The sequence below is a fragment of the Pelecanus crispus genome, chromosome 26 (genome assembly GCF_030463565.1).
Source record: "Pelecanus crispus isolate bPelCri1 chromosome 26, bPelCri1.pri, whole genome shotgun sequence".
NCBI lineage: Eukaryota > Metazoa > Chordata > Aves > Pelecaniformes > Pelecanidae > Pelecanus > Pelecanus crispus.
Genome location: NC_134668.1, coordinates 1,738,583 through 1,755,308, shown reverse-complemented (window position 1 = coordinate 1,755,308; position 16,726 = coordinate 1,738,583). Strand labels below are relative to the sequence as shown.

General features: G+C 71.6%; 2 protein-coding genes across 2 annotated transcripts; one reads left to right on the top strand and one right to left on the bottom strand.

Moving 5' to 3' along the window:
• Positions 1 to 1,410: 1,410 nt before the first annotated feature.
• On the bottom strand, positions 1,411 to 3,824 carry ARF3 (ARF GTPase 3). Its single transcript, XM_075724889.1, has 4 exons — positions 3,677 to 3,824; positions 3,432 to 3,542; positions 3,186 to 3,310; positions 1,411 to 1,464 (listed from the first exon to the last, which is right to left on the bottom strand). Exons 1-4 carry the CDS (start codon positions 3,822 to 3,824, stop codon positions 1,411 to 1,413), a joined length of 438 nt encoding a protein of 145 aa, XP_075581004.1.
• Positions 3,825 to 7,962: 4,138 nt separating this feature from the next.
• Positions 7,963 to 9,815, top strand: WNT1 (Wnt family member 1). The gene is made up of 4 exons (XM_075724968.1): positions 7,963 to 8,063; positions 8,366 to 8,619; positions 8,835 to 9,100; positions 9,327 to 9,815. Exons 1-4 carry the CDS (start codon positions 7,963 to 7,965, stop codon positions 9,813 to 9,815), a joined length of 1,110 nt encoding a protein of 369 aa, XP_075581083.1.
• Positions 9,816 to 16,726: the final 6,911 nt, after the last annotated feature.

Genomic DNA, 16,726 nt, shown 5'->3' with positions numbered 1-16,726 from the left:
CCCCCCCACGCAGGAGGAACCCGGGGCATCCAGCACCATGCCCCGGCTCAGTGTCACCGGCATGGGGTGGGGGAGTCCTGGGGGCCAACAGCCCCCCAGCCACCAACCCAGAGGGGGACACGGGGCTGGGGGACAGCGGCGCTGGCCCCAAATGGGACTCAGCCACTCCCCTGGCCTGTGGCGGGGGGGGTGACACCGGGGGGGATGCTGAGCCCCCACTCGCACCCCGTCCCCGGCGCTGGCACCGTCCCCACGCCCCGGCTGGGATTAGCGCTAATGGGATTTACCATTTCATCCAATATTCCCCTAAAGATGAGCCTGGGAAGGGGGGGGGAGCCCCCCTCACCCCCCCCGCCAGCCCCCCTCACCCCCCCCCGCCAGCCCCCCTCACCCCCCCCCGCCAGCCCCCCTCACCCCGCTAAGCTCTTTCTAATTAAAACCAGCCCAGGGCTGTCCCATCACCGTCCCCCTCGGCGGGACCCCCCGTCGCCGGGGGTGGGAGGGGCTGCGGAAGAAGAGCCGTGGGGCAGCGCTACATAAAACATTTTTAATATCCAAGGGGGGGGGGGGGGGGGGGCGAGGGGGGGGTCACCCACCGTCTCAGGCACGGGGGGGCAAGTTACACACGTCCCCGGACGGGGGCAGAGCCGCAGCGACACGTCACACCAAGCACAGACAGACCGGGGGTATAAATACGGTGCCGAGGAGTTTGGGGTGGGGGGGACACACAGTATGGGGCCGTCCGTCCGTCCGTGAGGGGCAGGGCCGTACAATCACTACGCTGGCATGGGGCTGGGGTGCAGGCGGCCGGGGGGAGGAAGAGGAGGAGGGGGGGGTACGGGCAGGGGGACGCGGGGGTCCCGGCAGCCCTGTGCCTCCCCCCGCCGTGGGGGGTCACGCTGCGGGGAGGAGACCTGCCTCGAAGTGACATGGGGGGGGGCTGGGGGACGTGTGGGACCCCCGGGGAACGCGGGGCCGGGAGGGAGTGCTGGGGGCAGGGGGGGTGCGTATGGTCCCAAATGCCCCCTGCGGCCCCCGCTGCCCCCACATTTGGTCCAGAGGAAGGCGAGGGGTGCGGCGGGGGACATGCACGGGGACGGGGTGCCCCGGTACGGCCCCCCCGGGCAGGGCAGCACCAAGGCAGCCCCCAGCCCCCCGTCCCGCTCCCGGGGGCTCTGCCCCCGCCCCCCCCGATACGTTATATATAGCTATATTTCCACGCACGCACACACGAGATCCGAGGGGAACCGAGGAGACCCCAAAAAAGGCGAAAAAACCCCACAGCAACCGGTGCCAGAAGAAAGCAAAACCCAACCGGGGCAGGGGAGGGGGCGGCCGGGGGGGGGCCTGGCACGGTCCCGGGGAGGGGGCCGGGGGCACAGGGGGGGGCCGGGGCTGGTGGCCGCCCGCTCACTTTTTGTTCTTGAGCTGGTTGGCGAGCCCGTTCATGGCGTTGGGCAGGTCCTAGGGCAGAGACGGGGGTCACGCGACCGGCCCCGACACCACGGCGATGGGCACCGTGCTGCCGCGAGGGCTGCCACCAGCCCCAACGCCACGGTGATGGGCGCCGTGCTGCCGCGAGGGCTGCCACCAGCCCTGATGCCATGGGGAAGGGCGCTGTGCTGCCATGGGGGCTGCCACCAGCCCTGATGCCATGGGGATGGGTGCTGTGCTGCCGCGGGGGCTGCCACCAGCCCCAATGCCATGGGGATGGGCACTGTGCTGCCGCGGGGGCTGGCAGCAGCCCCAATGCCATGGGGATGGACACTATCCAACCACGGGGGCTGGCACCAGCCCTGATGCCACGGTGATGGGCACTATCCCACCACGGGGGCTGGCACCAGCCCTGATGCCACGGGGATGGGCGCTATCCTGCCATGGGGGCTGGCACCAGCCCCGATGCCATGGGGATGGGCGCTATCCTGCCACGGGGGCTGGCACCAGCCCTGACGCCATGGGGATGAGCGCCGTGCTGCCACGGGGGCTGGCAGCAGCCACAATGCCACGGCGATGGGCACTGTGCCGCTGTGGGGGCTGACAGCAGCCCTGATGCCACGGGGATGGGCACCGTGCTGCCACAGGGGCTGCACCAGCCCTGATGCCACGGGGATGGCCACCATGCTGCTGCAGGGGCTGACAGCAGCCCCAGTGCCCATGGGGAAGGGCACTATCCTGCCATGGGGGCTGGCTGGCACCGGCCCTGATGCCATGGGGATGGGCACTATCCTGCCATGGGGGCTGACAGCAGTCCTGATGCCACGGGGATGGGCACCGTGCTGCCACAGGGGCTGGCACCAGCCCTGATGCCACGGAGATGGGCACTATCCCACCATGGGGGCTGGCTGGCACCAGCCCTGATGCCATGGGGATGGGCACTACCCCACCATGGGGACTGACAGCAGTCCTGATGCCATGGGAAATGGGCGTTATCCTGCCATGGGGGCTGGCACCAGCCCTGATGCCACGGCAGCGGGCACAGTGCTGCTGCAGGAGCTGATGGCAGCCCCAATGCCATGGGGATGGGTGCTATCCTGCCACGGGGGCTGGCTGGCACCAGCCCTGATGCCACAGGGATGGGCGCTATCCTGCCATGGGGGCTGGCACCAGCCCTGATGCCACGGCAGCAGGCACCATGCTGCTGCAGGGGCTGATGGCAGCCCCAATGCCATGGGGATGGGCGCTATCCTGCCATGGGGGCTGGCTGGCACCAGCCCTGATGCCACAGGGATGGGTGCTATCCTGCCATGGGGGCTGGCACCAGCCCCAATGCCATGGGGATGGGCGCTATCCTGCCATGGGGGCAGGCACCAGCCCTGACGCCGTGGGAAGGAGCACGGGGGCTGCCATGGGGATGTGGGACACCAGCCCTGATGCCACGAGGATGGGCACGGTCCAGCCAGAGGGAGCATTAAACACCAGCCCTGATGCCGCGGGGACAGGCACAGCCCCACCACACACACTGTGTGATGGCAGCCCCGACGCCGCAGGGACGGCCGTGCTCCTGCCACGGGGTCTCGCACACCCCGGACCCCGATGCCACAGGCACGGTCCTGCCACAGGGGGTTGCTAAATACCGACGCCCCGGGGATGGGCACGCTCCCGCCACAGGCACCCAGCCAGCAGCCCCGACGCCCCGGGGATGGTCCCGGCCCCGCCACAGGGCCAACCCCCGCCCCCAGCCCCACCTGCTTATTGGCGAAGACAAGGAGGACGGCGTCCCGCAGCTCGTCCTCCGCCAGCATCCGCATCAGCTCCTCCCGCGCCTCGTTCACCCGCTCCCGGTCATTGCTGTCCACCACGAAGATCAGCCCTGCGGGCAGCGAGCGGGCGCTGCTGGGAGCCCGGGATCCGGCCGGCCCCGCGGCCGCCCCGCTCCCCCGGCGAGCCCCGTCCCCTTCCCCGCATCCCCGCGGCGGCGGGGGGGAACCTACCCTGGGTGTTTTGGAAATAATGCCGCCAGAGAGGCCGGATCTTATCCTGCCCGCCCACGTCCCACACGGTGAAGCTGATGTTCTTGTACTCCACCGTCTCCACGTTGAACCCTGCGGGGAGCGACAGCGGAGGGAAACTGAGGCACGCGGAGCCGCGAGCCCCCCCCCCCCCGCCCCGCCACCTTCCCAAAGAGCCCTGATGGGGAAGGGTCCCCGCCCCGGCGCCCGCCCCCCACCCCGCGCACCTATGGTGGGGATGGTGGTGACGATCTCCCCCAGCTTCAGCTTGTAGAGGATGGTGGTCTTCCCGGCGGCGTCCAGCCCCACCATCAGGATCCGCATCTCCTTCTTCCCGATCAGGCTCTTCAGCAGGTTCCCGAAGATGTTGCCCATGGTGACGGCGGCGCTGGCTCCCGTCCGCAGGCGAGGCCGGATCCTGCGGGGGCACGGGGCAGGTGCTGGGGAGCGGCCCTGAGAATTTGGAAGGGGTGGGGGGTGGGGGACTGTGGGGCTCCAGGGATCCCCCCCTGTGCTCTGGGGCACTGCAGGGATCGGGGATCCCTGTGGCCTGGGGGGATGCGGGGCTCGGGGGAGCCCGGGTGGGGGGTCCGGGGCCACGTGCCGCATGGAGGCCGCCGCTCTCTGCAGCTCAAATTGGGGGGGAGGGCGGTGCTGGGGATGTGGGGACCCCCCCCTCCTGCGCTGCGCCCCACAAGGGCATCCCCAGGGCTCTGCGCTGGGGGAAACTGAGGCACGGACCCCAGCCCCCCTGGGTGGGGGGGGAGGCACAGCCCCTACCCTCACCCCTGACACCCCCCCCGCCCCGCGCCCCCCAGCCCGTGCGCGGCCCCCCCGGCCCTGCAGCCTCCCCGGCGGGGGGGCACCCGCAGCCGGCTCCTCCCGGCCGTGGGCTGCCGCCCGCCCCCGGGCCCCCCCGCAGCCCCTCGGCGCGACGCCCCCCGAATTCACCGCCCCCCCCCCCCCCCCGCTCGCCCTGCGCCCCTCCAACGCACCGCCCCCCCCCCCGCCGGCTTGCATCGCCCCCCCCCCCAAATCACCGCCCCCCCCGCCGCCGCCGCATCGCCCCCCGCCCCCGCCCCCCTCCCGCTGCACCGCATCAGCCCCCCCCTCCCTCTCCAATCCCCCTCCCCCGGGTTGCTCCGCACCCCCAATGCACCGTGCACCCCCAAACCGCGCTGCAGCCCCCCCGCGCCGGTGCCGTGCCCCCCGCCCCCCGGCCCCGGTGCAGCGCAGCCGCCGATGCACGGAGCCCCGGACCCCCCCCGCTCCCCGGTGCAGACCCCCCCGCACCTGGTGCCGGTGCCGGTGTCGCCCCCCGCCCGCAGCTGACTCTGCACCGCTCCCGCCGCCGGAAGCGGAGGCCCGATCGCGCCGATCTCGCGAGAGCTCCCGGTGCCCCCCCCCCCCCCCCCCCCGGCTCCGCACCGGGCCCGGGGGGGGCGCGCGGGGATGGAGGGGGGGGGGGGCGCCGAGCTCGCGAGAGCCGCGAGCCGTTTCCATGGCAGCGGCTGCAGCAGTGCGGGGGGGTGTGTGTGTGCACCGGGGGGGTGCACCGGAGGGGGGGGTGATGGGGTGGAGGGGGGTCCCCGGAGCACCGGGGGAGGGCACAGCCCTGTCCGGGGGGGGTGCACGGCGAGGGGGGGTGCCCTGTGCTGCACGGGGGGGACAGGGGACCCCAAAAACCGCGCGGGGGGGGGACAGGGGACCCCAATAACCGCGCGGGGGTCCCAGGGATGCTCCCCCCGGCCCGGTGCGGTACCGAGCCCGGCCCGGTGCTCAGGGGCCGGGCAGGGGCTGGCAGCGGGCGCGGGGCATCCCCGTCCCCCCCCACACACACACGTCCCGTCCCTCGGTCCGCCCAGCTGTCCCGCTGTCCGTCCGTCTCACTGTCCGTCCGTCCCGCTGTCCGTCCGTCCCCGCGTCCTTCCGTCCATCCCTGCTCGGTGCAGCGGGACGGGACGGGACGCGCCCCCCCCCGCTCCCCTCCCCCGCCCCGGGCAGGTAAGGGCGGCTGCCCTGGGAGCACCGGGAGCACCGGGAGCACCGGCCGCCCCGACGGCTGCGGGAGCCGCTCCGCGCCGCGGACACCCGGGGCCGGGGGGGGGGCCCGAGCATCGCCCCCGCCCCCCCATCCCCGGGGCAGCCACCGGGGGGGGCTCGGGGCAGGGGGTGCGGGGGGAGTGGGGGAGGGTCCCGGGATGGAGCGGGGCGGGGGGGGGGGGGGGGTCGCGTTTGCGCCCCGCCGCTGGTGGCACGGAGCCGGGCAGCGCCCTCCCGGCCGCGCCCCGGGGCCTCCCCGCGGCCGCTGACCTCAGCCCCGGGAGCCCCGACGGGGCGGCGGCCCGAGGGCGCGGACACCGCCTGGCCCGGCCGGGAACCGGGGCGGGAGCCGCCGGCCTGGAGCAAACCCCGGGGCGGCCCCGGGCCCCTCCCGGGCCGGGGGAGGGGGTGTGGGGGGGGTGGGTGCCCGGTGCGGACCCCCCCCTCCGCCGCCGGCCCGGGCTTTGTCCGTCCTTGAATTGAAATCGTGAGCGGCGGCCCCGGGCCGTGACGGGCGAGCGGGGCTAATCCGGCCCCGCATGACTGGTCCGGGGAAACCGCGGCGGGGGGATTACCCCCCCCGGGCCCCGCCGCAACGCGGGGCTCGGCTCAGCTCAGCCCCCGCCCCGGGGGGGGGTCACACAGCCCACCACCCCACCCCCCGGGCGGGGGACAGCAGGGACAGACCCCCCGGCCCCACCGGGGCAAGTGCACCGGCCCCGGTCACCGTGCCCTGAGCATGGGCACGCCAAGCCCCCCACCCCGCCCGGGCACCCCCCGCCCTGCCCTCCATCACCCCACGCCCTCCATCCCTGCATCCCTCCATTCCCCCATCCCCGCATCCCTGCATCCCTCCCTCCATCCCTCTCCCCCGGTCCTTCCCCCCGCCACTCGTTACCGGCCCACGCCGGCCGTCCCGGGGCAGGAGGAGCCGTGCGGGGCCGTGTCCCACCCACGGAGGTCGCACACACCGTGGGCACCCACGGCCACGTCCGCGGGGGGCTCGGGGTGCAGGGCCCGGGGCTCGGGACCCCTCCGCTCTGCCGCCGGGACAGCCCGGGACAGCCCGGCCCCGGGAGGACGCAGCCGGGACGGGCGAGGGGGCCGGGGGCTCCGGACCGGTCCCGGCCACCGGAGCAGCCCCGACGGTGCCGCGCCCCGGGGGGTGCACGTCCCCCTACCCCCCAAACCCGGGGGTCCTCGGACTGGGGTCCCCTGCGCGCCCCGGGCTGTCCCGGGACTCTGCACCTCCCGTGCGCCCGGAGCTATCCCGGGAGATCCGGTCACTCCACTCCCCCGTGGCTGTCCCGGGAGATCCCGGGCTATCCCGGGACCTGCTCCCTCCTTGCTCCGGGGGAGTCCCGGGCTATCCCGGGCTATCCCGGGACCTGCTCGCTCCGTGAGCCCGGGGCTGTCCCGGGAGATCCCGGGCTATCCCGGGACCTGCTCCCTCCTTGCTCCCGGGGCGTCCCGGGCTATCCCGGGACCTGCTCCCTCCGTGAGCCCGGGGCTGTCCCGGGAGATCCCGGGCTATCCCGGGACCCGCTCCCTCCTTGCTCCCGGGCCGTGCCGGGCTATCCCGGGCTATCCCGGGACCTACTCCTTCCGTGAGCCCGGGGCTGTCCCGGGAGATCCCGGGCTATCCCGGGACCCGCTCCCTCCTTGCTCCCGGGGCGTCCCGGGATAGCCCGGGACCCGCTCCCTCCTTGCTCCAGCCGCTGTCCCGGGCCGTGCCGGCTTCCCCTCGCCGGTACCGGCAGAGCGTGTGCTCGGGGCCGGGCGGGGGGCGGCGGCCGGGTTCCCCCCCCCTCCCCCGGCCGTGCCGCGGGCCCGGGGCCGGGGCGCAGCCTCCCGCCGGGCTAATCCGGGCCGTGACGGACAGGCCCGGCGCCGCCGCTCCGGCCGCCCCATAAGCGGTGCCGCGGCTCCGCCGCTCCCCATTGTTAGGGCGAGGACGCGGGGAGGCCCCGCTCGGCGGGACCGGCCCACGGGGACCCTCCGCGCCGCCCCTATAAGAGGGAAGGGGCTGGAAGATGCTCCCGGGTGCTGAGCGCTGCGCACCCGCCGCGCCGAGCCCAGTCCGGCCCAGCCGCCTCCCCGGGGAGCCGTGCACCGACCGCCGAGCACCGGCACCGGGCACCGCGCACCGATCGCCGAGCACCGGCACCGGGCACCGACCGCCCGACGCCGCGCTCCGGGGACCGGGCAGGGAGCACCGCGCACGCCGCTCCCGACCCCGCGCCCCGGGCACCGGCTGCAAGCCGGTACCGGTACCGGTGTCAGCGCGTCCGCCCGGCTCTCCCCGCGTCCCCCCGTGGCCGCCCTCAGCGGAGCCGCCCGCCCTGCCCGCGCCCCGCGCGTCCGGAAACACGCGTGGATGTAGCGGCCGGGCCGGGGGCTCCGCGGCACCATAAATACCCCGGCGGCCGCTCGCCCGCGCACTCTGCCGGGGCCTCCCGGTGCCGGAGCCATGCGAGCCGCCGCGCTGGGGCTGGCGCTCCGGGCGCTCTGGGCTCTGGCCCTCTCCTCCCTCTCCAACACGCTGGCGGTGAACAACAGCGGGCGGTGGTGGTGAGTCCGCCGGTACCGGAACCGGTACCGGTACCGGGGTGTATGTGGGGGGGGCAGCAGGGCTGGCACCGGTACGGCCGCCCCGTACCTGGGAATGGGGCGCGCAGGTGCGAGTCGGGGAGGGGGGACCCACGGCTGCGACCCCCGGGTGGGAGCCAGCTGCGGGGATGCCCGGGGAGGAGGATGCTCCGGTAGCGGAGAGGAGCCGGGTCAGGCCCCCCCTGGGGGGGGGGCGGGTTGAGGTGGGGAGTGGGACACCGGGACCCCCTCCCCAGTGATCGCCGTCCCTGCCTGTGCCGCAGGGGCATCATCAACGTGGCCTCGTCCACCAACCTGCTGACGGACTCCAAGAACGTGCAGCTGGTGCTGGACCCCAGCCTGCAGCTGCTGAGCCGCAAGCAGCGCAAGCTGATCCGCCAGAACCCCGGCATCCTGCACAGCGTCAGCTCCGGCCTCCAGACCGCCATCAAGGAGTGCAAGTGGCAGTTCCGTAACCGCCGCTGGAACTGCCCCACCTCCCAGGGCCCCAACATCTTCGGCAAAATCGTCAACCGGGGTAAGGCCGCGGGGCGGCAAGAGGCGGCGCGGGGCGCCCCGGACCCCCTCGGCGGCACCCCCGAGCCGGGATGCTCGGCAAAGCACCCCTGGTTCAGCGCAGGGCATCAGCATCCCCCAGCCCATCACCGGCCCCTCGCGGCTGCGGGTTGGGGGTGCCGGCGGGTGCCCCCTCCCTGTCCCGGCTGCGCCCTGAGGTCCCGCTCCCCTCCGCAGGCTGCCGGGAGACGGCATTCATCTTCGCCATCACCAGCGCCGGCGTGACGCACTCAGTGGCACGGTCCTGCTCGGAGGGCTCCATCGAGTCCTGCACCTGCGACTACCGGCGCCGCGGCCCCGGGGGGCCCGACTGGCACTGGGGGGGCTGCAGCGACAACATCGACTTCGGGCGCCTCTTCGGGAGGGAGTTCGTGGACTCCAGCGAGAAGGGCCGCGACCTGCGCTTCCTCATGAACCTGCACAACAACGAGGCCGGGCGCATGGTGAGGGCACGGGGGGCCGCGGGCAGCGCCGGCGGGGGACGGGGCTGGGCACGGCCACAGAGCCCCCCAGCCTGTCCCTGCGCATGGGGTGGGAGCCGTCGGGGAGGGGTTTCCCCCCTGGCTTTGGGCAGGCTGAGCACTGTGTCGGGGGTGCGGGAGCGCGGTGGTCCCCGGGGGGGTGGTCCCAGGCAGCTCACAGCACCCCCCGTCCCCCCCCCCATTGCAGACGGTCTTCTCGGAGATGCGCCAGGAGTGCAAATGCCACGGCATGTCAGGCTCCTGCACCGTCCGCACGTGCTGGATGCGGCTGCCCACCTTCCGCGCCGTGGGCGACGTCCTCAAGGACCGCTTCGACGGGGCCTCCCGCGTCATCTACGGCAACAAGGGCAGCAACCGGGCGTCGCGGGTGGAGCTGCATCACCTGGAGCCCGAGAACCCAGCCCACAAACCCCCCTCGCCCCACGACCTCGTCTACTTCGAGAAGTCACCCAATTTCTGCACCTACAGCGGGAAGACGGGGACGGCGGGCACGGCCGGGCGCTTCTGCAACAGCTCCTCACCGGGGCTGGATGGCTGCGAGCTGCTGTGCTGCGGGCGCGGGTACCGCACGCGCACCCAGCGCGTCACCGAGCGCTGCAACTGCACCTTCCACTGGTGCTGCCACGTCAGCTGCCTGAATTGCACCAACACGCAGGTGCTGCACGAGTGCCTGTGAGCCCCCGGGACCCCTCTGCCCAGCCCCGGAGGGGGTCCGCGCCACCCCCCATGACGGGTGCCCGGCTGGATTGAAGGCGCCCATGGGTGGGCATGTGGCTGTGCCCTGGGGACCCCCCCCGGTCCCTGCTCCGGGCAGAGCGGCTGCACTGGGGCCAGCAGCCGGCCTGGGTGTGCTCGGTGCCACGCACCTTCCTGGCCACCCTGGCTCTGCGGGGTCCCCTTCTCACTGTAAATAAAAATATTTATTGTGGACGGTTTAATGCCGCTCTCCCCCCGCGCTTCGCTGGCCCCAGGCCCTGTTTTTTGTAATTAAAGATAATAATAATTAATAATAATTAATAATAATAATGCTTTGGTACAGGTTTCACTGATAGCCTTTAGAGAAGAATAAAGGATATATTTTTATCAGTCCTGCCCCGATTCTTTTCTGGGGGGCCAGGGGAGGGAGGGGATGAGCTGCGAGGGGGGAGCAATGCCCCCCAAACCGAGGGGCTGGGCAGCCGGCCCTCGCTGCCCTCATCCATCCGTCCGTCCGTCACCTCTCCATCCACTCACCTCCCCATTCTGTGTCTGTCAGCCCCTCCAGATATCTGTCTGTCCGTCCTTCTTTCCTCTGCCCTCCCCTCCGTCATCCCCTCCTTCTTCCTCCCGCCGTGCCCGTCTCCAGCCCAGCTGTCCCTGCCGCCGCTCCTGGCCGGGGCGTCCATCCCCACGGCCGGGGCGCCCATCACCATGGCACCTGGGCTGCAGCATCCCCGGCGCTGGAATTTGCCGGGGCGGCAGCGCTGGTGCCGCCGGGGCCGAGCGTTGGGAGCGGCCACGGGAGGTACAAGACGGCAGACAGGGAATGAGCATCGTCCATCACTGCTCCCGGCCGGGGCTGACGGCTCCCCTCGGCTCCGGGGGAGGAGGGGGGCCGGGGAGGGCACGGAGGTTACTGGGGCCGGGGCCAGGGGGGCCGGGACCGGGCACTGGGCCCCACACACGGCCCCGCGCCCGTGCGTGGGGTCTGGCTGCAGCCAGAGGAAGACCGCGGCAAAGGTGGGGTGCAGCTGCGCGGCTGGCAGGTGCCGCGCTGGCACGGGCATCCCCGTGCCATGGGTTTTCCCCTGGGATAAGGGGTAGGCATAGCCCCAGGACGGGCATCCCCGGGAAGGGCATTGCTCTGGGACAGGTATCCCACGTGGGACGGGCATCCCACCGGGGTGGGCATCCCCCAGGGCGGGCGTGGGACCCGCACGCACCCGCTGCACCGTAACCCCGCACCTTGGGGATGGGGCAGGGCGAAGAGACGGGCTGCAACCCCTGTCCCCATGTCCGGCACGGGGTGAACCGTGGGGCCACGGTGACATCCACAGTGACATCCACGGTGACATCCACGGTGACACAGGGAGCTGTCCCTGCCCGGGGACCCCCTGTCCCGTCAGCACCCGCCCGCGGCCGGGGTCCCCACACCCTGGGCTGCCCCGTGGTCGGAGCCGGGAACCTCGCGGGGCCCCTGGGGATCCGTGGCATCAAAGGCTGCGGGATGACGCTGCCGCTGCCCGAAATATCCCCCGGGAGTCGATAGTGGAAAAGTTGATGTTTAGACCCAGAGACGGTGGGGGGGGGGGAAGAAAAAAACCCCGGGGGCCCCCACTGTCCATGCCAAGGTAAAAACACAGCTTGGCGTGGTGAAATAAAATAAAGAAATGCGAGAAAAAACGACTGGAAAGGAACACAGCCCGAAATAACCCTCCGAGCATCTCCCGCCTGCCGGGAGTTATCTGCCTGCTAAATTCTGCACACGCACAGGGCATGAAAATAGCCTGTTTTCCTGCGGTAGCGAGTCAGGAATATAGATAATGACATTCTTATAAGTCACCTCTGTTACTCAGCTTTTCCTGTGCGCCGGTGACCGCCGGGCACCTCAGGCAGCCGCGACCCCCGGGTGGGCAGGGGCACCCCGGGCGCAGGGCGGGCGCCCGGTTGCAGGGTGCAGACCTCCCTGGCTTGTACAAATACGCCCGGGCGCTGGAAATAGCTGCTGTCGCAGCGGCGGGGCCGGCGCGGGGCCAGGGCCAGGGCCAGGGCCAGGGCGGGCCCGCCCCGCGCCAGCCCGGCACATCTGGGAAGCTGGGGAACAGCTGGATGGCAGCCGCAGGCCGGGTCTGCTGCGGGCTGGGCCCCCCCAGAGGGATGGGGCGCGGGGGGGGCTCTGCCCAGGGGTGCAGGACACGGGGACGGGATAGCCACGAGTGCAGGACAGAGGGACAGAGCTGTGCCCAGAGGTGCGGGACAGAGGGATGGAACAGTGGCCAGGGGTGCATGACAGAGGGACAGAGCCATGCCCAGAGGTGCAGGACAGACAGACGGAACAGGGGCCAGGGGTGCAGGACAGAGGGACAGAGCCATGCCCAGAGGTGCAGGACAGGACAGCACAGTGCCCAGAGTTTTCGGACAGAAGGACAGATGGCACACAGAAGTGCAGGACGGAGGGACAGAGCCATGCCCAGAGGTGCAGGACGGAGGGACAGCACAGTGTCCAAAGTTATGGGACAGTGCTCAAAGTTTCAGGACAGAAGGACAGATGGTACACAGAAGTGCAGGACAGAGGGACAGGGTTGTTTCCAGAGGTGCAGGACAGAGGGACAGAACCTTGCCCAGAGGTGTGGGACAGAGGGATGGGACAGTGCCCAAAGTTCTGGGACAGTGCCCAAAGTTTCAGGACGGAAGGACAGATGGCACACAGAAGTGGCAGGACGGAGGGACAGAGCCATGCCCAGAGGTGCAGGACAGAAGGATGGTGTCATTCCCAGAGGTGCAGGACAGAGGGACAGAGCCATGCCCAGAGGTGCAGGACAGAGGGATGGTGTCATTCCCAGAGGTGCAGGACAGAGGGACAGAGGGACAGAGCCATGCCCAGAGGTGCAGGACAGAGGGACGGTGTCATTCCCAGAGGTGCAGGACAGAGGGACAGAGGGACAGAGCCATGCCCAGAGGTGCAGGACAGAGGGACGGTGTCATTCCCAGAGGTGCAGGACAGAGGGACAGGCCAGCACCCAGGGGCACAGGACAGAGGGACAGAGCCATGCCCAGCCGCACGGGCTGGCCGATGGCACCAGCCCACCTGCGGGACCATCCCCATCCTGTGCCCATCCCGTGCCCCGTTAACCGTCGGCAGCGGCGCGGCCCCGTCCCGGCTCCCCTCGCCTCCGGTCGGCGTTGTGCCTGTGTCCCGCCAGCGCCCGGCTTGTCCGGCCGCCCCTCCCGGCCGCCGCATTCCTCCGGCGCGGGGCCAACGCGCCCAGCAACCGTGGCAGGGCTGGCCTCTAATCCCCGGGCATGCCAGCCCCGGGGGGACCGTCGCCGTCACCCACTCCCCGATAGGTGACCAATGCCCGAGACGAACAATTAGGGACAAAGCCGGAGCCGCCGGGGGCTAACGCCGGCCTTCACGGGTGCCTTGTGCGGCATTCGGCGAGTTTAATGAATTGTCCATCACTCCTTTCAGCTCCGCTCGCCCGGGCTGGATTAATCTGAGAAGCCGCAGTGGGGAAGGAGCCGCTAAGCCTGTATTTATTACTCTGCCATTGTAACTAATTGAGGTAATTATCTGTGACTCCAACCCCGCGCAACAATGCCGCATTCACCGCACCCCCTTCCCGCCGACTCCGCCGTGCGGCCTGGGAGAGCCGGCATCGCGGCCGGCACCGCGCCCAGGGACGTGGCTGGCACCACGCGGCCACGCCGTGCTGCGGGGACGTGGTGGGACGCGGCTGACCGGGAACGCGGTGTGGCCGGCACCGCCTGGCCGTGGTGTGGCCGTGGTGTGGCACGCAGGAGCCACCGCGCCGTGGGGACACGGCCAGCGCCGCCAGCACACGTGGGTCATGGCTCTCCGGGGACACCGCTGGCACTGGCACACGTGTGTCCGTGGCTCTCTGGGAACATGGCTGGCACCGGCACACACGTGACCGTGGCTCTCCTGGGGACACTGCCAGCACTGGGGACACACGTGGGTCACAGCTCTCCGGGGACACCGCTGGGAATGGCACATGTGCAACCTTGGCTCTCTGGGGACACCGCTGGCACCGGCACACACGTGGGTCACGGCTCTCGGGGGACACGGGGACACTGCTGGCACTGGCACACGTGTGACCGTGGCTCTCCTGGGGATACCACTGGCACCGGTGACACATGTGGGTCATGGCTCTCGAGGGACACGGGGACACCGCTGGCACTGGCACATATGTGACTGTGGCTCTCTGGGGACATGGCTGGCACCGACACACATGTGACCGTGGCTCTCTGGGGACACGGCTGGCACCGACACACACGTGACCGTGGCTCTCCTGGGGACACTGCTGGCACCGGTGACACACATGGGTCATGGCTCTCGGGCACCGCTGGCACGGGCACACGTGTGACCGTGACTCTCTTGGGGACACCGCCGGCACTGGTGACACACGTGGATCATGGCTCTTGGGGGACACGGGGACACCACTGGCACGGGCACACGTGTGACTGTGGCTCTCTGGGGACACAGCTGGCACCGGTGACACACGTGTGTCACGGCTCTCGGGGGACACCAGCACCCGCGTGGCCGTGGCCGGGTCCTGGCTGGGAGCCGCAGGAGCAGCGCAATGCGCAGGGCAGGGTCCCCGTGTCCCCCCCCCGGTGTCTCCCCCGTGCCCGGGGCCGGGACCCCCGGTGCCCCCCGGTGCCCCCGGTCACCGGCTGCGCGGCGACACCTGGCGGCCGCCGCCGGGACCACGCCCCTCTCCGGGGGCACCGGTACCGGCTGGGCCCCCCCGGTGCCACGCGTGGGCACGGCCGGGCTGCCCCCCCCTCCCCCCCCGCGGGGACCCCGGGGCGGCCCCGGGCTGCGGCCGGTTTTGGGGGGCGGCGGGAGCGGGGGGGGCCCGGGGGGGCGGCGCTGGCGCCGGCGCGGCCCGAATTAGAAGGTGATTTTCTCGGCGGGGAGCGGGAGGGGTTTGGGCAGGAGCTGAGCCCACGGAAAGGGCCGCGCCGCCTTCCCCCGCGTCTGGGACACCCCGGGCCATGCCGGGCAGCGTGCCCGGCCGTGCCGAGCCGTGCCAGGCCATGCCGGGCCATGCCGAGCCGTGCCGAGCCAATACAGGGCTGTGCCGAGCCGTGCCAGGCTGTGCCGGGCCGTGCCGAGCCGATACAGGGCTGTGCCAAGCCGTGCCAGGTTGTGCCGGGCCGTGCCGAGCTGATACAGGGCTGTGCTGAGCCGTGCTGAGCCATGCCGGGCCATGCCGAGCCAATACAGGGCTGTGCCAAGCCGTGCCAGGCTGTGCTGGGCCACGCTGAGCTCTCCTGGGCTGTGCCAAGGCGTGCCGAGCTGTTCTGGGCTATCCCAGACTTTGCTGGGCTGTGCTGAGCTGTGCCAGGCTGTACTGTGCCATGCCGAGCCGTGCTAGGCTGCGTTGTGCCGTGCCGAGCTGTGCCAGGCTGTATTGTGCCATGCCAAGCTGTGCCAGGCTGCACTGTGCCGTGCCAGGCTGTGTTGTGCTGTGCCAAGCCATGCCTGGCTGTGCCATACTGCACCAGGCTGTGGCAAGCCGTGCTAGGCTATACCAGGTTGTGCCAAGCTGTGCCAAACCATGCCAAGCTGTGCCAGGCTGCGTTGTGCCGTGCCGAGCCGTGCCAGGCTGCATTGTGCTGTGCCAGGCTGCGTTGTGCCATGCTGAGCTGTGTCTGGCTGTGCTGAACTGCACCAGGCTGTGGCAAGACGTGCTGAGCTGTGCCAGGCGATGCCAGGTTGTGCCAAGCCGTGCTGAGCCATGCCAGGCTGCATTGTGCTGTGCCAAGCCATGCCAGGCTGCGCTGTGCCATGCCAAGCCGCATTGTACCCTGCCGAGCCGTGCCAGGCTGCATTGTGCAGTGCTGAGCCGTGCCTGGCTGTGCCAAACCGCACCAAGCTGTGGCAAGCTGTGCTGAACTGTGCCAGGCAATGCCAGGTTGTGCCAAGCTGTGCCGAGCCGTGCTGGGTCATACCAAAACACGCCAGGCAGCACTGAGCCGTACCAGATTGCGCCGAGCTGTGCCAAATTGCACCGAGCTGTGCCGCACCGTGCCAGACCATACCGTGCCACGCCAGGCAACGCCGAGCCGTGCCGGGACCGTAGCCGTGCTGCGGTGGGCTGAGCTCGCCGGCACGGCTCAGGTCAGGCCCGGGCGCGGGACCCCGGTGCCGTGCCGGACACCCAAGGCCACGCGCCATGTCGGGGGACGTGTGGGGTGACGTGGCCGCGGGGCTGCCCCCCGAGCAGCCCCCCCCGGGGCGCGGGAGGCCCCGGAGGCCTGGGTCCCCCGCTGCGCTGGCTGCCCCGCGCCGTGACCTCCGGCCGGTGTCACCGGGATAATGACAGGGTCGCGCAGGGGGGCGGAGGAGGAGCCGGTTTTTAAATAACGTGCAAATTGGACACGTTATTTGTGCGGTTTCCTCTGGCCACGGGGATCCTCCCCCCCCTCCCGCAGCGTGACTAAGAGGTGGTGGCCGTCGGGGGGGACGGTCCCCCCCAGTGACTCACCCGGGGTCCCCCCCCGGCCGTGACGTGGGGCCGGTGGCCGCGGGCCAGCCCGGCCACGCTCACCTACTCATTATGGGGGACACGGTGGTGGTGGTGGTGGGGAGGGGGGGCCAGCGCGTCCCACCCACGCCGTGACGCGCTGCGGTGCCCGCCGGGACGCCCGGGGCCTTCACGTGACCCCCGGGGGGGTGGTGGGTGGGTGTCCGGACCCCTGGGTCCTCACTGGGGTGTGTGGGGATGGAGCCAGGGGTGCAGGGGGGGGCCCCGGGGAGGGCGATGGGGGCAGTGCGCCCCCCCTCACCGCGCACACACAAGGGGCGGAGGCGGCGCACGGGGATCCCGCAGCCTTTATTGGGGTCAGCCCGCAGCC